Here is a 20,761-nt window from a genome sequence, read left to right as displayed (position 1 = left end):
CGCCTTCGTTTTTACACAAACAATTCATACATCATTTTGACGAGCTGTAAGACAATGAAATGTAGGGAAGGTAGGCATGGCTGAACACATGCGAAGAGTATATCCAATCAGTAAAGTTTAAGGTTTGATCCTTTTAATCTGTCAGGGACTATATTGCCCATATGGGTACTATATAGGTACTAAATAGTCATTACAATTGTTACATGACATAATGAGTGTATTTTAGTGACTAGATAATCATACTTAAATAACCTGTAAATAATTTTAGATTTTTGAATTTTACCTGACGATGGATGCATTCTGTTGTAAACTTTTGTCAATCCATTTGTCAATCATATACTACAGACCTTAGTTTCATCAAATATTGCAACAACAACAACAACAAAAAAAACATTCCAACGTAAATGCAACAGTTTTATGTACATTTCGAGTGAGTGTGTGTGTGTGTGTGTGTGTGTGTGAGAGAGAGAGAGAGAGAGAGAGATAAATAGAAATTAAAAGTTTTCTTTAAAGAGTGGTTTCTCTTACTCAGAGCAATCAGGTAGATATGATTAGATTTCTATAAATGGAATATTTATTTGATGGTATGTCAATGTAATTAAAAACACTTGAGAAATATGTATGCATGTGCAAGTGTGTGTTTTTGTGTGCATTTGTGTTGGAGTGTGTGCATGCTTGTGCACACATGCATGTGTCCGTGGTTGTGTATGCACATTCGCATGTGTTTGCATGTGAGAGAGAGGACCATGGCTCACCTGTTTCACCTCTTCATGCCAGGTCTGAAGGAAGCAAGCTTCTCCTCCTGCAGCGTTAGACATGTGTCACTAAGCTCAGAAACCTCAGCTTCGGACTTCCTGCCATCAGAAAACCCTAGAAATACATATGTTGTTAATTTTTTATGTACTGTATATATCTATTTTTTTAATTTTTAACAGAGTAAGCTATAAATACAAAGACACATATTAGATATGGATATTTCTTGGACTTTAGCATTCACCTTTAGTTCATTTTCATTCTGTTGAATAGAGTGGCACTCTAAAAGACACAAACTCTCTCTAATAGTTTAGACAAAATAGAGTCCATCAACTCAGTCACACATTAAAAGTGACTTAGATATAACATATATAGTGGAATTAATGGGATGTTTCAGTGAAGTCAGTTCAAAATGATAAACTACAGGTGCTGCTGGTAGGTCCCACTGTGGAACGTATGTGTGTGTGTCGACATGTCTGAGCTCTTTCTGTACCTTCGATGGAAGAAAACTGGCACGCGTCAGAGAGCACAGGGTAGGACGCACAGTGCAGTTGCAGGGACTTATGGGCAAAGCTGGAAGCACTGTAGACTTTGCTGTGTGATTGCTGGCCTGCTTGGAAGGAGGCTTCCATGTCAGAGAGTGTCACAGAGTCCTGGAGTCCCCTAGGCTCTCCACACTGTCCACTGCTAGCCATGGGGAGTTTCACTGCCTGCAGCTGGCAGTCCGCGCCCATATTTCCAGTCCTTAATTCCCTGTTGTGGTGGGCACCTAGTGCCATACCCGTGGCTGCAGTGCGTGCCAGTGACCAGATTCGGGGTTTTTCCGACACCTCAAAGTGCGACAGAGCCACGCCGCCCGTCGGGACTGTTGTTGACGGTTTGGTTGCCGCGGGCTCGAGGAACTCCGAGGGCAGCGGCGCCACAGTCTTGTTATTGCATGCGAACGCGTGAAAGCTGTTGGGAAGAGGCAGGGCGCCGTTGCAGTCTCTCTTTGGGAGCTCCCCGGCCACGGCTTGTGAGAGGCCCAGCTCCATTTGAGGGACCTTTTCACTGTCGCTGTCTGCTTTGTCATGATCTTCTTCATCCATGTCATCCAGGTCACTAAGCCGAAGGTCCTTTTCCACCTTACAGTCTTTGGAATCTGTGTTGGAATGGGAACACAAGAAAACATTCCAGTTTCACTTGACTGAAAAATAGGGGTGCGAGGAGGAATCTGATGTGACATTTATTCTACCAGAATGATTTGCAGAACACCTGCAGAACTGTAAATTATCTTCAGGTGCAGTCAAAATCCCACTCACATTCCTCTAAAGTAGTGCTTTTAAGACAAGTTACAACTATATTTGCTGATGCACTCTTGTGCTTACTACAAATTTAAGCCTGGCTGTGTATAAATGAAAAATTCAGCTTCATTACCATGATGATCTTTGTGCTTAGTTGTGTGATTTCTTTATTCTGAAAGATGTGTGGGTAAGCGATGTGAGGAGGATCATTACCTTTGCTGACACAGTCCTGGTCACTTTTGTCAATGTCGTCCTTCCTCTCATCGCCAGCTTTGTTCTTTGGTGACCAGGTCATCTTGTTCTCTTTCTTTAGCCTTCTCCTTGCGTTGGCGAACCAGGTGGACACTTGGGTGAGGGTCATTTTGGTGATGATGGCCAACATGATCTTCTCTCCTTTTGTGGGGTATGGGTTTTTCCGATGCTCATAAAGCCATGTCTTTAGGGTACTCGTAGTCTCCCGGGTGGCATTTTTTCGCCTGGCTGACCCATTAAAATCCATAGTTCCATACCTGGCAAGACAAATTTTCCGTCAGCAGAAGACATTAGAAATGACCCACCAGGACACACTGCTCACACTGAGTGTATACTGAAAGGCAGAATAACTACTCTGTCAATTATTTTAACCAATCTGTCAATTATTTTATCTCTGTAGTGCAAATGACACCACTAATCAATTTAGTGCACGAATTTGACACCAAAACATTTTATGTTTATATTATCTATGCAAAAAATATTCTACCTTCAGGTGAACTGTTTCATTTAGTTTGTGAGGTACAGGCTAGCAGCTATATTATCATCATTACAAAATATTATTATAACAAAGAGTTCCAAAGTGTGCACCTGTCATATTGATACTGTCCGATAGAGTGTTCATAGGGATAGTAGGCAGCAGGTTGCGTGAGTCCGGTGTGCAAACCGCCACTGCCATCTTTGATATCGTACTGTGGGTTCTAAAACAACAATGACATCAGTCAGGTCAGACAGGAAAACAAAGGCGAGAAAGTTAGTCAAATCCATTATCAGCCGTCTTTAATGTGTAAAACTGAGATGTGCAAACGTTTCATTGTCGCCTGTGTCTCCTTTCAACAGGGTTGATTTAAACTTTGTAACTTTTGAACGAACAAAGTAACACACGTGTCCTTCTTTACATGTTTTATTGCATTCAAACATTTTTTTTCACTCCACCGAAACCGTACTTTATATTTTAACGTTGGTCTCAGTAGACTCGGCAATTTAAAAAATCTATCTATCTATCTATCTATCTATCTATCTATCTATCTATCTATCTATTTTCCACCTTCAATATATTTTTGATTTTGACCAACCATACTTTATACTTTTTAAAAGAATGTAAATAATAAAAATTCATCCTTTCTAAAAGCACGAACTGAATATAGAGAGATCTGGGCTGTCCTACATAAAGTTCAATCGTGTCCAAGGACAGTTATAAGTATTGATGAACATCAAGTTAGCAATCGATCGATTGAGCAGAGTCTTTGGTTCACAAGATGGATCTACACACATACCAGCGTCGAATAGAGCGCAGACGGGTCGGTGCTGTAGGGGAAGTAATTGGCGTAGTTCTGGCTGGCAGCGGCCGCAGCTGCATAGGGTGAACCGTACATCCCGAGAGCAGCGTTAAGCTCTGTCCGAGTGCTCGCCAGAAGACGATTCTCGTATGATGGGCAGCAAAGTGCAGCTGCAGTCTGGGAGCCGCTGGACCCATCAGACGCCGACCTGGAAATCGAATCGCAGCAAGTCGTACTGGGGTTTGCCGACACGAATAACTGCATGAAGAGAATTTTGGATAGACATGTCATTCGTGTAGGCTGTAGCAGCTACCGTCTCCATATATTGTCTTTTCAAACACATTTTGAGACAGGACATGAAGGTAAGCAGAACACTGTCTACAGATACACACACACGCAGAGTAACACGGCCTATTTATCAATATGCTCGAATGCAAATGTAAGTCTTTTAGAAATAGTTGGCTAGCGTATGTGACAATTCGAAAATCTAATAAATAATCAATAATGAAATGTATGTATTTATTCATTCAAATAAAAGCATGCATGGATTTTCTAGGTACACCGCTTCCCTGCTAAAGCAGAATAATAGGAGTCAATAAGGCAGTGGCATTGGGATATATGGACACACGACTTACTGTAAACTTTGATAGAAAAAGTTCTCAGACATACAGTGCGCTGAACTTTGTTGTAGAATGTTTGCCGGTAGTTCTTATTGGTGTTTCATTTATTAGACATGCGATTGCCAAAAATAAACGTAGCTCTGAACATGCAGCACTCATGCTGTAAAATTATGCACTCTCTCCGGTTATAGAAGATCACTTCATATGATTACGAAGCACTTAATGTCAATGAAACATAATTTCCGAACAAAAACTAAACGCAGGTATGGTGGTGTGCAGTCATATACTTACACTGGAATAACAATTTACATGTTAATTTTATTTTATAACGCGATAGGTAAGCTCGTTCACATTTCATCTGAATAATCGACAGATGGCTGAAAATGCGCAGTTTTATCTCGATATTTTCTTTAAATAAACAAATAAATGAGGAAGTTAATTTGCGCTTTAAATTTGGATCCATTATATTATGCATATTGTTTGAAATAAAAATTCTGATGTAACCCAAAAATAAACAGTCTTTTTGAGCAACCTGGTACATGTGAACACGTTTTTTTTTTACTTACCTGTGAAGTTGCGTTATAAGGATATCCAAACTGCGAGAAAGACATAGCTGCTTCTTGTCTTACCATCTGAAATATTCTTCCCCGGTCGATTGTAACCAAATCTACTTCAAATGCACCTTCTTACACACATTTCCACGTACGGCCTTTTGCTCAATAATAGATGATTGCACTTAAGAAGGAGATGTGAAGCTGTTTACAGCAGTAGATGCATTTTAGTGTAATCCCCGAAAGAAAACGAAATCAAAAATAAAATAAAACTACATTAAGGGCAAAAAAATATTATTGTGCTATAACTGAAGAGGGCTTAAAGCATAATCTAAGGCTTGCAAGATATGGACTCTGCTTGTGCTATTATTTGTGCCTCTATAGTTCTTTAGCACTCATCCATGCAAGGTTATCAATGTGACGTCATTGTAATCCCGTAACGGCAGGACAGCATGGGTAGAATAATGTCTTTGCCAATCACAGCTAACATCACGTTGCCTTAAAGGTGTGCATTCCACACTCGTGTCGCGTTGGTGATGCATTTCGTTGCAGCTAAAAAGAAACGTTGGAGAAAAGGATTTCAATGAGGTATTAACAATACTGAATAAAAAAGCTGTGTGTGTGTGTGTGTGTGTGTGTGTGTGTGTGTGAGAGAGAGAGAGAGAGAGAGAGAGAGAGAGAGAGAGAGATTGTCAATGTCTGTGTATGTCTTTCACTTTGTGGATATGGGTGTATGTTTTATTACATATATAGATGCCTTAGTAGATATGACAATACCCATATACCTTTCAGCTGTATAATTCAACATATTTATGCAACAATTACACCTTTTATAGACGGTAACTAAGTCTCTAGATGAAGCATTATATACCTGTATAATGCTAATAATATGCTGCTCAGAGTCCTTATGCCACTTCATACCCTCATACTTCCGTTTTTATGCACGAAAACGCATGCACACATAGTTTGAAAACGAATTGTTACTTGGAGACATAAATCAAGGGAACGGGAACGCAAATTACCTATTTTCACGGAATCATAATGGAAAAAGAAAATTAGTTTATTAAAGTCCACATGAGCTCCCCATTATATTTCTGGTGACCCTCACGTTCCCGATGCCGTTCGTCCGGGCCAGAGGTTCAGCCCCGTATTAATGACGATGATGTTGCCATTTTTCTCCATTAGAATCAGAAATAACCCCAGCAGGAAAGGGTGTAAAAGGTTTGGCAGGTCAATAGACGAGTGATTGATGTCTGCCTCGAGACCAGCGTGGCCATGACAAGTAATGCGTAATTGCGCCAATTAGCAAATTGATATGGCCTTGTTTAACCAGAGAGCTACACAGTGTGAATTTGCCTTTGAGGTGAAATTGGAAGAAAAGAGTGAAAAATATAGCTGGAAGCAGTCCGCTCAACTCTAATTATGTATCAGAGGAAGGAGGCGATGAAAGTTGTGTTTTAATTAAAATGATGCACAGTTCAAAGAAGAGATGGAAGAAAACGCTCTCTTTCAGTAAGTCGAAATATAGAGAAATGAATCTTTAACTTTATTAAATATTCTGTCAGTCTAATTACGTTTTCAAATCCACCCACTCTCTTTTTCACACACACACACACACACACACACACACACACACACACACACACACACACACACACACACGCGCGCGCGCGCACACACACACACACACACGAAAGCCAGATTAGCAAAACTATTGCGTTGGGTGGTAGAATATTCCTTTGAACACAGATACCCTTAACGTAAAAGACAATGTGTGTCAAAACAAGGGAGACAGTGTTAACAATTCAAAGGCTATCATGTCATGGAACACAGGGGTTTGAAACTACCACAGTATCCAGGTCGCCAGGCGTCGTATTTGGAGAGGCTTCATCTCGTCTTGGCTGGATTTTTGCATTACTGAGGATAACATGAGCCGAATATTTCACTACCCCCAACCTTGATGAAATTTCTGATAAGCCCTCTGAGATACATATGCCATTGCAGGCTTTTTCTTTGAGTGGCGCCAGAGAGCTGCGAGAAAACAAAAGACAAAATCCCATTTTAAGATAAACTATGGAGATTAAAAACGTATATCGTACAATGGAAACCTTGTTACTCATTAAAACTTAATGGAAATGTCAGTCATGCCCATAGCACCCTGGTCTAGGGTCTCTGTGTTCCAGCTGTACGCTGACACGTAGGATATTCGACGTCTGGAATTTGGTACTAGATACCCAATCGGTCACTGTAGTACAAGACTGGTGGTAATCACTATCGACGATAAACTATTTTTCAACCAAGTTGAGAACTCTCTGAGAACTGATGAACAGGCAACTGAATATCAACTCTGAAATCATTCCTCTATTCCAACACAGCCATCTCAACAAAATAAATACTTATCCCCGTCACAATTATGGTTTATAGCTAACACAGAGAAGACAATGTGCGCATAGGGTAAGTGGTTTTGCTTTGGCTTTGACCACGTGTGAAAGTGATGAACTAATACTGATACTAATTTTAAGGAATTTCAATGTTTATAACAAATTTCTACAGCATTGATTTAAGACGAGTTTATGATTGTCATATCTCATTGTGGAAAATGACCAAGAGATTTGTGTATTCTTCAACTCCAACATTTGATTTCTTCCCCTGTGTCGGAATTAATTTCATATCAGCATCAGTATTGTTCAGTGTCTGATTACTTGATTGCTTTGTCTCCTCGACAGACATCTGTATTACTTCTCATTTTTCTAGCGTTAACGCCCAGATTAATACTCGCCTTTTTAATATATCTAATAACACCAAAGATTTCCCCTTTTGATAACTCAGAATTCTCTTGCAGCTTCAGAGTAGAACCAGAATTGTTTTAGGCTATGTGCATGATGATTCTGACCAAATGTGATTATAATTTACTCATGAATTCCATCAATAATAGATTTCAATAATAAATTTCAACAACAATACTACTACTACTACTTCTACAACTACTACTACTAATAATAATAATGATAATTTATTCACATATATTTCCACACACTGCAGTTTGACATAACAAATCCCTGCATAATGTATTTCATGCAGAATCATGTCTCTAAAATTAAACATTAGCATGAATGTGGTGTAACTGAGCGCCATTTGTTTAAATCTCACCATGGAATATTTATATTTTCCAGAATATATCATTCAACTGTGGCTTAAATATATTAATCTATTTTATATTTTCTGTGTGTTTCAGGAATAATACTGGTCTGTTTTTAACATTATGGAAATTTTAGAGTGTATGGCAGATGTACAGGAGAACCATCAGTGTTCAAGAGAAGCAAATCAATAGGGTGCACAGATAGTTGCCAATGTGACATTTTAAGTATGATATTATCGTACTCTACTGTTCTTTTTTTTTCACAAGGGAAGGCACGAGTGCTTGGGATAGACTCATGCATTATTTATTTGCAGCAGTCAGCTTGGATCTATCAGAATAAACCCCACATTAACGCTAATGGTAATGACAATGGCCACTGATTTGTTTTCTTTCTGAAAAAAGGATAGGCTTTGAGTCTTTAGAGTATTTAAAGTAACATTTTATACCCAATGTGTTATCACCTTCATTATGTGAAAAGCTACTTATTGCATGCAAAAAATGACTTCATCTGCTTGACAATACAATTTACACTGTATATGATTTACCAACCTGATCAGTTATTCAAGAATCCAGTGAAGTATTTATGTAAACTTTTTAAAATGTAAACTCAATTATATAAAATCAATTTTTGAGGGAGTTTATTTGTTGTTTTCTCATGCTCTAAAATACATTTATTACGTAAGTATAAAGATGTTGCAGACATTTTCCTATGCAGACTGTCGTCTCATATTCTGAAATATGAAGGCTAGAGACTACAGAGGGCGTGCATGCTATGTATTGAGTGTGGTGAAGTGTTGAGCAGGGGTGTGTGTAGCTTCCCTCTGATATTAATAAAAGGCCTGCTGCTGAAGGGAGCAGAGGCATGCTTGGGGAAGTCCTTCTGTGGAATTCTACTGGATGTGGTCATGCAGAACACTACAAGAAAGAGGGACATGGCTCTGATGCAAACTGTAAGGCACAATGAACCATGTCAACATGCAGATGTATAGTGACTACATGTGAATTCTCAGTTGCTTCCAAGTAAAAATTCATTTTAAGAAAACGTTTAGAGATTGTGACAAATGTAAAAATAAAAGTAATGCCAAAAAATACATCTAGAAAAGTAAATCAATCTATGAAGTCTGGACACAACAGGAAACAACCCTGGGTATCACAGAAACAAGGGATCCTGGGATTTTCTAGTGCAACACTCTCTGTAGGAGGTCGTTAAAATCATGACAGCATAGGGTTAAATTCATCACGATTTTAATATTTTAAAAGCATTTTAAGATTACTTACAACTGTTGTGTGTTGTTAGTTTTCTTTGTGCAGTACTGATTAAACAGCATGCTTACAAACCTAAAATTTGGAAGTTTGGAATAATCTTAGAACACAATTTAGGTGAGGTTGTTGGAGCCGAGGTAGTGGGGCCCCAAAGCTGTAATACTTTTCCATGCTGTAGTGATTTGTGCTATTTCACTCTGTCCCTCCAGTGATGTTAACAGAGTCGAGAATTAGCGAGGTCTGCTGTTAGGACTGTTGTCTGATGCTATTTTTCAGGTAACAGATTAATGTAAACTCCTGTAGCTGTTAATGCACAACTTTAGGCATTAACTTCTAGGAGAGGAGGGTGTCTAGGAGATTTGTTGACATGGAAGTAACAATGGATCCGTTTAGGCATACACATCATTTACTTTTACCTTCATGGAAAAATAAATCCACTCTCATACTTAATAAACTCAGTGATATGCAGACTGTAGATATATGCTGTAAAATGATCTTTAAAACACTTATTAGATTTGATTTTATTTAATTAGTAAAAGGGGAATTTCCACTTAATGGAAGAATGAGTGTACATTTCACTGTAGATCCAATTGCATCTTGTACTTAATACAGTTTCTGCGGTCCAGACATTCGATTGTGCCCTGGGTTTTCTCATGCGTCTGTATAAACGTCTCACTCACAGAACAGGAGGAGGAAAAGCAAAGCCCAGAGCCTGAGAAGGTTAAATCAATGCGGATTCCTGCATTGCTGGAGGGCCAATTGCATGAATAGTAGTGCCAAGCACAATTTAATTATATAATACATTTTTTATGCTGATTTAATGAATTTCACAAAGGTTTGCTGGTTTTTCATAAACAGATCAGGGCTCATATGAAATGATAATAAAGACGGAGTGAGAGAGAGGACGGGAGGGAGTATGCTGAAATCTGGAGGTGAACAATCTCATTAATGCATGCGGATATATTCCAATGAATCCACAGTACCTGCAATCCAGAGTTATTACAGAGGTTGCATTGTGAGAGAAGTGTTAGAGGCAAGGATTTAGCACTGCGTTAAATTATCCAAAATTGAAAGTATTCTAATGAGAACACCCTTAATACCTGAGTTATTATGAACGTGGCCACGAGAGTGTCCAATTACATCTAAAACAAACATCTGTGAGCTGATGAATAAATTGACCATGACATGGGAAGCATTAAATATGCACCATCTTAGTCTGAAGCTAAGGGCATAACAATGTTACCCTGGTTATTATTTGAATATATCTTTCCAATAAAATGTGAAGGGGGAAAGATATTTTTGCTTTATTCATTTTGAGGTTGCATAAGACACAACTCATATCTCTCCATATGGACACTTTTTATGAACCCTTTAGTTACACAAGAGCCCCAGAGGTACTTAAATCAGGAATACTAAATTAGAGACCATAGACCATAGACCACATTTCCTGGTCTAGTTTCTCAACACTGAAGATCAGATCTCGGTTTATTCCTGTCATCTTGGAGGAAACAGAACCATGTTCACACTACCCACAATGCGCTTGATCCTTAACATGTAAGTCCTCTACCTGCCAATTTGTGAATTTGCCTGGTACGCTTCTCTCTCGATTCTCACGTCATTATTCCCCGATTTCAGTGACTGAAAACTCATGAAGTTGTAAAAAAAAAAAAAAAAAATATCATTGTATGAGGTGCTCACTGAAAGGTAAGGACAATGCACATTATGGTTACACACTGATCATGGGTCAGTTTGTCCTTCTACTTCCCTTTCCTCAAGACCGTGGGGCACTGCTACTTCCCCTCTCATTTCATGCTTCAATGCCCCATATAAAATGACACACATAAAACATACACTAAAACTAATTGAAAATTTTAAAAGCTCATTTTAGAATACGGTATAGCATTATGAAGGTAGAATTAACCGATTTTTCTAATATGTGCTGCATATTTTGTCATATATTAATATGTATTCCTAATTCTTGGAGCTTTGATTTTAGTATATACCTTTTATTTGTTATTTGGGATTTTTGTGTGTTTGTTTGTTTGTTAGTGAGAATGCTGAGGAGCTACTGGGCCTCTGGATGCCTTTTGACTGGGCCCACACTGACAGCTTGGCTTTCCAGGGCCTCATACAGATAATGAACTTATTTCAAAGGAGAGATGATTGCTCTTCTCTCAGAGTGGATTGCTCATCATCTCTCTAAAACAGAAACTCCTGCATTTCTTGATATGTAATTGGTGTGTATTGGAATGCTTGACATATTGACTGTGGTGTTGGTTGTGGTTCGAGTTTGGGGACCTCAATGCTTCTGTGATGCACGGAGTTCACAGGGTGATAATGGAGAGCACAGCATGCGCAATTATTACTATTGGGTATATGTCAACATCAAGAGGGGAAAAATACTAATATGAGTACAATACTAATGCAAGTTTACATGTTAAATAGTTCATATACCTGGATTGGGACTATAATTAGCTGAAAGTTCACTGACATTGTAATTTTGCACAGATTTAAAATGCAATGCTATCGTAACATATGGGGAGACAATTGTTACAATGTAATATGTTACACATCACAATGTTACCATCCACTGCTGGGAAAAGGCAGGGGACAAAACAGCAGTTAGCTGGCAGAGGCCTTGGGAGGCTGTGCTGTAAAGCTATCATCAGTGGTGGTGTCAGGGATTTGTAGCTTGTCACAGAGAGAGTGGGCTGGCACTGACTCTGGGAAATGATTGGTGATGAACAGGGCCACTCTGTGTGAGTGTGTGTGTGAGTGTGTGTGTGTGTGTGTGTGTGTGCGCGCGCACGCCAGTCTTTCCAAGAAAGTCACTGGGTCTGAGTTTAACTCCTCCAGGAGACACGCAGCCGAACATCCCTCATCATCAATACTGCCGGCCTGTGAAGGAAAGGGGAGAGCCACATAGTCTTAACACCATCACAGTTAATATCATCATCATCATCATCATCATCATCATCATCATTTCCATTACCATAATCATTATCATGTCAATTGCCATCCTGTATGTATGTAGCACATTATTACTACACAACACTGGAGCCAGGGGACGTTAACATTGCAATTGTTACGAGCTTTATCAACAGTGGTATAATCTCTTGATGTTTCCCTTCTTTCCTTGTTTCCTTGTCTGCGAATTTGTCCTCCTCTTCAGCTGCCCTCCCCAAAGCTGCAGCACAAACAGCGAGAACGACAAACAATCGGAGACACAACGAACACAGTCTCTCCGGGTGCCTTTTCTCCACGTGAGCTCCATTGTGAAGCCACCGGATTCGTGTTTTGCTGAAACAAGGACAGCGTCCGGAGAGACCCAGGAGCCCGCCTCAACCAACGAGCCAGACTCATCTGCCGCCTTGCTGCGAATCCCTAAATCAGATGCGGGGCCGAGACGAGTTTCTCATGACATGAAACAAGGGCATAATGAAATGAGTAAACAAGGGAGAGCCCATAATCTCTGCAAAATTGGAAGGAGCGCCTGCGACAGGCTTGTGCCTACCGTTCTCTCTGGAGCCGCCTCCAGAGCAGGGCCCATCTGGTCCTTGTTGAGGGTGGTTAAGTGAGAAGTCGTGCCAATACAAATAGCTCTGCTTGATGTTTGTTTGCATAAATTGTTTTGAAAGGCTTCATGAGGAGTTCTGGGGGGATTACTCATGAGGGCAGGAGCCATTGGGGGAGCATAATCCATGCAGTAGTGTCAGATGCAGGGAACTATGGGTTGCCTTTCTCCCTTTGCATTCCTTGTTGCTGTGGTTCTGGGGTCTCTGCAGAAGGTATCATGATTTCAACAACTGACGTGGTGAGAAGAGAGTGGTTTATCCATCCGGAAATCATTTATTTTTCAGATACGCCCCACAGATGAGTTGTCTTCTGCTGTAGTGTAGCGCTGATTAGATTATCTCAATTAAATTATATGGCATCAAATGGAAAAATCATTCCTTGCTGCTATGGTATAAAAACTAAAATGTAACCCCCAAGATTAATGTGAGGTATCGTCTATGGATTTCCTTATACCGCAGTATGGCAGAATGAACCAGCCTTATGCAATGTTAGACTTGCGCTGCATGCCAGAGAAAAGAAACCAACAGCTCACCTCTCGATATTGCGCACATATTTTTCTTTGTCCTGAGATTTCAAACACACGGAATTACAGTGACCAATTGGTAGTCATCACTGCTTAGTTGCGGTTACTCTACGGTTTTACGAAAACTGACCTGACTGCTTTCATCTCTAGATCGTTTGTGCTGGTAGAAGATAATGTAGAACAGACACGACCCAAAGTGGGTTTGTGTAGTGGTCCGTGGCCTTGCCTTTTCTCTGCTGGCTGAAGCATTTATTCTGATGACAGTTAAATTGAGGAGACTTCTGTTGCTCATTTGCTGCACAGACACTAAGGGCTTTGTGATGGGCGGCTTAAAATGTAACCCAGATGAGTCTAAATATATCCTCCATACATTTGCCTTCGTCTCATGCCCCTTTTCCAGCTCTCTGCTCTTGAGCTCATCTCCTGTCATGTCAAACTCCAATGCTTGTTGATGTTTTATTGCCATATTATTGATGAAAACCTCAAGTTCCCAGCTTTGTCCCAAGCTAATGTGCCTGGTCTTTGCCCACTTGGGCTGATGGGATCCTTGTTACCCGACAAAAGATTTACCACTCATTTGGGTGATTTAGACAGTGCCAGACGCTGGGGATGAGCTAATTGCTTGCTTGGGGCAAAATCAGAGATTTGATGGCCAATGTTTTTTCTCTAAACTGGACAATTTTATTTTCATGTTACACCTTAGTTTTCTTAGTGTCCACCCACAAATAAGCATGCAAAATAGCCTTTATGCTTTACATCAGCCTAATGGCAAACAGTAAGATAAAGTTAATTTCGTTGAATTCCCAGCAGAGGGCTTGTGTTATTTAAGACTAATTAAATGCAACAGACATGTTACACATTTCTGAATGCTTTTATTCCTTTTTTTCCTGGAGCCTAAGCAGGAGTTCAATGTTAAATTTCTCTAGTGACATGGATATTCTATTTCATTTTTATTTTCCATTCTAATCATATACACTGTGCTCAACAGGACCTGACCAAAGTCATATTTCACCCTTTCATTGAGTCTGAAGCTGGCTGAAAAATAGCAAGGTAAACTCAAAAGCAGATGTTATAAAGCTGCCAACATCAAAGGTCTTGTTAAACATATTAAAGGTGTAATCATATACCTTTGATTGCTCTAGTTACTGGTTATTGTAAACTAGTTCTGAACATTGCTGTGGGTCAACCTCTGACCCCGTTCATGTTGCCAATTACATCATCAGATTTCAAGCCCAGTCTCAGATTTTTATTATTAATGCTAATTTTTGAGATGTGGACTACTGGACTCACACTCAGCAGAGTGGGGTTGTATCTAATCTCAGGGGGTTTCATTTTGAAGGCTACCTCAAAATACAGCTTATTTTCTTTGAAACGCAATACTGTTCTTGACTGTTTGAGTTGTTAGTCATGCGTAAGGTCAGGCACAAGTAGGACTGGTTGGTGGAAGGGCTGGCCATTTATCTTTAGAACGGCAAAGGTTTATGGTGATTGACAAGGGGGCTGTCTGGAGGTTGCCACATTCCTTTGAAATATTTTATGAAAGAGAGTCCTTCAACATATGTCATGTTTACCTTGAGCATGAGAAAACATACCAGCAGAATCCGAGTTGGCTCAGGATGCTAAACACTCTGTCCAAGGACCCTGGGTCAAAAGCATCATTGTTACTAGGACGTGTTGGAAGAAGATATACAGCATTGCCTTTAGCCTGACATTAGAGGGAAAAAAACGTGAGCAATGTGCAAGTTTTAGAAAGTAGACGTTACAATTTTTATAGCTGCTTAAGTGAGCGTCCTTGTTATGATTGATTCACACACAGATCTAAATAAGCAGAGCAGAAACGGGAACCGAAAGGGTGGCAACAGCAAAAGAGCGGTGCCCGTCCTTGTTTCCGATCAGGTTTACGAGAATGAAAACGCTGGGGGGTAGCTTCTGAACTACATTGCATTCAGTGTTACAGATAACATACATTTTGCATGGGGTCATCACATGGCAGGGTGCTATAGACGGAAATATCGGTGTTGCCACCTTCTCAATTCACACCACCCTTGAAACGGACATTCACCGTTTTCAAAATTAGTTATGTTAATCTCTGCATGTGAACCCTAGTGCATACTTTAAGATATTAGCGAGGAAATGAGCGACTGCAGTGTTTGAGCAAAGCGACAGTGTATCCACCCTGATAATCGCTACTCTGAGAGCGTGAGCGCAGCGGATCACTCTTGTGCCTTCTGGAGAGCTTTTTGTCGTATTCGACGTCCTATAATTTTGCAAGCAAATGGTAGGCACCGCCATATCATTGTTGCGTGGAGTGCATAAGAATCAGGTTGAAACCAGGATTTCCGATCGAACACCGTGCTTTGCCTTTCCTGCAAATGTTAGCAATGAAAAGCAGCACTTCAACCAGCCTACTGCGACAAAAGGAAAGGTTCCCGATACAAGACACCCAATCGCTCCAAGGTCAAGTAGTTATTAAACTTATATAGTCATAATCCCCTGCATACAATAGGGCGATAAATGGCGGGAACAACCAGTCATGGCGCAGACAAGAAGAAACACCCGCACAACATGGAACACCTACCAAACAGTGAGTACTATCTGCTCAGAGGGTCGGTGATAGATTTTGGCGGTTCTAGTATAAATCAGTTTCATTACGCTGACTGTGTTTTACCAGCCAAAACTTGTAAACACGACTGTATTTTTCAGGATATTCCTCTAGTTTAGCGTGTATAGTGCTTACAAAATATGCAAAACGGGATGTCTTTGTTTGAATGCTGACAGAAAAAACAGCTATCGAAGGAGCAGACAACAATGGAGCAAGGCTGGAGGTGCACGGGATATTGCTATGTAAGTTTATTTCGACTCGAACCGAAGTAGCCTGCAGCGATAATGTCACATGATAAACAGTGTGCAACGTATATTTTACAGCTGAAGATATTTTGTGTACTTATGTTTTTGAAGTATCGAAGTCTACAAAATATCAAAACACCATAGCGAGTTTAGCATGGAAGCCTGAACTTGGGCTATTGAGCACACCGTGGAGTGGGCGCTGCCAAAGCGGGGTCGAGTGGCTGAAATGAGGAAACGATAAGCGGGGCTGCCTTTGTGCAGTGCAGCATTTCACGAACGGTCTGCTCTGCTCACGTGCGATGACGAAAACTGAAAATTCCACTGGTTAAAATCAGAGTAGTCACGCCCTGTACCTCATTCCCATCTGATGGAATAGTGGGAAACGCAGGCAATTTATTGAAACTGGTCATGGTGTGGCTTGTTTTATGAGTAGGTATACAGTAATATGCACAGTTGATGCATATATTCAAAAGGATCAGTCCTTACTTCAAACTGGCTTAATTGGATGACCAATTGTGTTCTACTCCTGGGCAGACTATAGCTTTCCACTTGCTGAAGAAAAAGGTGTGCAAACAGCCACAGTTGCGTACATCCAGTGTGCGGATCCCAATCCTTTAAGAACTAGAGGAGAAGCATGCATTGAAGGCCGTATTGTTGAGTTTGCATGACTTCTACTGTGGAGTCATCAACCAGAGAGTTTTTTTTGGTGAGCCAGTGCTGCAGTCTGCAATCTGTTCTCTTCTGTTTTCTTTCACCCTGGAATTATCCGTCTCTTGTGCTGTGTGCAGTGAGCTGCTATAGCTGTTTGAGTTTGGCCCAGGTGACTGTGGAATAGCTATGTGCGCTGGAAGGGGCTTACACACCGCAGCACACACTCTGATCATAACTCTTACGCTGTTTTGGGGGAATAACACTTCTCTTGATGGAGCCCCTGATGGTTGACTTAAGCCCCCTGGACCCAGGTTCTCGCTGCCAGCTACAACTGATATAGAATCAGTTTTCCCATACCTAATCCCAGCTCCACCCAAAAGGTGGAGACTGATCCAGGATTTGGGGGCCAAATCAATCTTTTGCCCGCTAGGTATGAGAGACAGCTGATCAAGAACATAACTTTGTCTGTTTGACATTCCATACATTATCCCTGGAACCCTCACTCCAAATGCAGTATATATGCAGTTTCACTTTTACAGTAAATTTTGGCCACATATGGTCTTTAGAATGAAAAGGCAAATGATTATCTGTGCAGTGCTAAAACTTCTGAAAGAACAATGGGGAAAAGTTAGCTGCCTTTGAAAGTCAAAATCCTGCAATAAAATCCTGCAGTAATGTTGGAATACTCACTTGGTTGGCCACTGAGTTTTGGTGTTTTAATCAAAAGGGAGAATCAGTCAGAAGCTACATTAACACTGTCTACATTACATAGTATGTTTCATTTACTCTTTGCTAGTGAATAACATTCTGCTAAAACCCAACAGAGAGACTCAAGATTAATAAGTAAACAGCAATGCTGTTACAAAGGATGTAAAGATTTTCTTGGCGGACCACATATCCAGACTCAGATTACAGAGCAGCTCTTTGTGAGAGACTCTGACGCCCCTGGTGGAACTCTTCACAATGGAATGGATCCCATGCATTAAAGTTTTAATGCTGTGGAAAGGTTAGACAGTCTCCCAGTCTTCAGATATCTGAGAGTAAACTCCGATCTTCTTTAATTCATCAAAGCATGCTTCTAAAATGAAGGGCCGAGTTAAACTTTCATGGGGAACGAGCCAGTTATTCATGTGCTAGCAGCCAAGACAAATCTTTGAAAACTTTCAAGTCGAACCATCTAAGACTTTTTGTTTTGAAAAGCCAAAGCTGATGGTTAGTTTGAAACTGTGTAATTGTATCGATGGAAAACAACACACTTTATTTCAGACAACAAACCTGAAAACATTGCCTTAAAATGCTGAACAGGTAATGTGTTACATTACTTTAGGGCCTAACTCTCACAGCTCATAAACTAGATTTTACCTGTGACAGTTAATTTATTGCAACACTATAACCACATTGTATGTCTATATCAGAACAGTTCAAGTGGCTTAGACATATTTGTGGCTTGCCTCATGAGAACTGAATGGATTTGTACCCTAGCAGGGAAGAGAAATCTACACTCCAAAATGCATGTTTATTAGAACAGAAGGGGTTGACGTTAACAGTTGCCAGTTGCCCGGAGCAACCAAATTTCACTGCTCAAGAGGTTTTGGCAACCTTTTCATGTTGCCCATATTGCCAACCAAAAATATGTTAAGAAAAAAACTTCAACACCTGTGAATTGTTTTTTCTTCCCTCTAAATAAAATGGTTTCCCCTTCCATTGCCTTACAGTGGCAGCCCACCATTATAATATTATCTCTCACCTTTGCAGAAGACCTGGCAATGGAACGTTATCTCCTCCTTCCCTCCTTAAAATCTGACAATACATATTTTCATCTGAAAATTCATAAGGAATTCATAAGACCGTATGTGAAATTCTTGTTCTAACTATTTAATCAAGCAAGTTTGTATTGCTGTCAATCAGTACTGCTGCGCTGTGTATTACTCTTGACTATTGCACACATTTCAATGAGCCGCTGCCCTGTTGATCAACGTGCAGTTGTGGCGTTGTTGATTTGTTTTAACACGTGTGTGTTGATGAGAGGATTTATTATTAAATGACATCTATGATGGGGAAAGCACTGCACATGCAACAAATGTGAGAGGAGTTTGAAACTCCAAGAATGAGCTCTTAACCTTTGTTCTCGTTGCACAACTAAATTTTAACCACCAATGTTGTTACCAGATGAGCTAAAGGCAGTTTACCCTTAGTTCCATAGGCAGCAATGCTACATAATTCTTGGGGAGTGACGTTACTGCTGAGAGCGCTCTCATACCCTACCGGATGTAAGCAGGGCTCACACAAACTAGCCACTAATTTCAGCTGTGCTCTATTCTAGACTTAAGACTTTTCTTTCTATTGGTTTTGTATGAGGTCATCACACCACAGATATTGCCCTATGTAGCGAAGGGCGAGAGCAGTCACCTCACCTGGCCTCAAACCCGGGTCTACGGGTTACGAAACATGCGACTTTGACCACGATGCCAAAGAGCCAGGCTCGTTGGTATGGCTGTCAGAACGCATACTCAACTGTAGTGACAGCACTCTGTCACATTGCCCTCCCTTTCGGGAAGCGCGCCCATGCGCTTCACGCACTGAGGCGTCCCTCATGCATTCCCCTTCCGTACTTCTCCCATCCCAGGGTGCCCCACTCACCAGTGCTTCACCCATCTCTGGGGTCCCTCACACCTGGGTCAACCTAATCTGGGGGTCCCTCATACGGCTCACACACTGGGCACGCCTCCGATGGCCTCACAGCCAGCCATCCCACTCTGACACCATTTGTAGCAAAGGGCGAGAGCAGTCACCCCACCTGGCCTCGAACCTGGGTCTATGGGGTACGAAACATGTGACTTTGACCGCGACGCCAAAGAGCCAGGCTCGTTAATATGGCAGCCAGAGCGCATACTCAACTGTAGTGACAGCACTCTGTTACACCCTACCTTACAGAGTTAATGAGTATTGTGGTAACATTTTTGGATGAGCTGGGTAGACCATAAATCGTCATGTAGCTTCACAATCAAACCAAGCTGGGTGACATCATTGCAGGAAGAAAGTGTTGTGGTGACAGTAGAGATGGTGCAGAAGACACCATTAAGTCAAATGTAACTTATTAAAAAACGCACTGGAAAACTTACACCTCAGTTTTGTAGACATGCCTAGTCTTGCAGTTTATACTGTGGTAGTAGCATTGGTTTTTAAGTAGTCTGACTGTCTTTAAGCTTGGAGATGGGAAGCCAAAATCTATTTTCATGGCATCTGTGTGGGATTTGAACAAGAACTTCTCCGAAATAAGATGTGCCTCAGCCCACTTTTCTACATGATCTCTTTATAATACTTATGTCTTTGTAACAGTGCGCATCATAGACTTGTGAATGTGTCTGCATATGATGCCGTGTTTGGAGAGGACTGGCGCTGAGGCTGATGATCCACCTCGCTCTGGGCTGCACACTTCCTTTCCCTGTTTGCTCAGCAGCTTTCAGGCTCTGCCAGGGATAGTAGGACCCACATTAAACGAGGGTCAGGTTCTGTAAAACCAGCCTCAAACAACCTCCGATAAATCTTCCCCCATGAGCCGACACAAAGCAGACCTCCCTCGCCTTGTGGAAAAGAGCAGAGGCCAGCACGCGATAAAAGAGCAGGGGAGGTGCAAATCGCTGTCTGGGAAAGAAACTGTTCACTGTTGTCCCCCTCCTGCAACCCCCCCCCCCCCCCCCCCAACCCCTCCCTGAGTAGTGGATTTGGAGAGAGCACCTTGCTTTAGCGGGCTGATTACCATTCTGCCCACGTATGAGAAGCTCTTGTGTGCAGGGTTCCCAGTGCAGGTCACAGTCATCGTTAGGAGCCGTGGACAGAGCGTGCTGTCCTGCTCTGACCCGTGCTTCCTGCAGGGAGATAGCGCGGCCCTGCTTTTTGTCAGGGTGTCTGCTGATGAAGGACCCCAGGGGCTGCCTTTGTGGGAATCCTCCGATTACCAAAAAAAGAAAAAAAAAAACTGGCGCTCATTTCTTACCCGGAGGAAAGAAAACAAAATGTGAGGAA

At 41.1% G+C, this 20,761-nt stretch overlaps 1 protein-coding gene across 1 annotated transcript; it reads right to left on the bottom strand.

Annotated features, from left to right (window-relative positions):
* Nucleotides 1-709: 709 nt before the first annotated feature.
* Nucleotides 710-4,817, bottom strand: irx6a (iroquois homeobox 6a). Its single transcript, XM_036544583.1, has 6 exons — nucleotides 4,752-4,817; nucleotides 3,563-3,823; nucleotides 2,877-2,986; nucleotides 2,250-2,545; nucleotides 1,247-1,894; nucleotides 710-870 (listed from the first exon to the last, which is right to left on the bottom strand). The coding sequence occupies exons 1-6, from the start codon at nucleotides 4,815-4,817 to the stop codon at nucleotides 761-763; spliced, it is 1,491 nt and encodes a 496-aa protein (XP_036400476.1). The 3' UTR covers nucleotides 710-760.
* Nucleotides 4,818-20,761: the final 15,944 nt, after the last annotated feature.

The sequence above is a fragment of the Megalops cyprinoides genome, chromosome 13 (genome assembly GCF_013368585.1).
Source record: "Megalops cyprinoides isolate fMegCyp1 chromosome 13, fMegCyp1.pri, whole genome shotgun sequence".
NCBI classification, from domain to species: Eukaryota; Metazoa; Chordata; class Actinopteri; order Elopiformes; family Megalopidae; genus Megalops; species Megalops cyprinoides.
The sequence above is the reverse complement of the archived record's forward strand: the minus strand, read 5'-3'. Positions and strand labels throughout refer to the sequence as shown.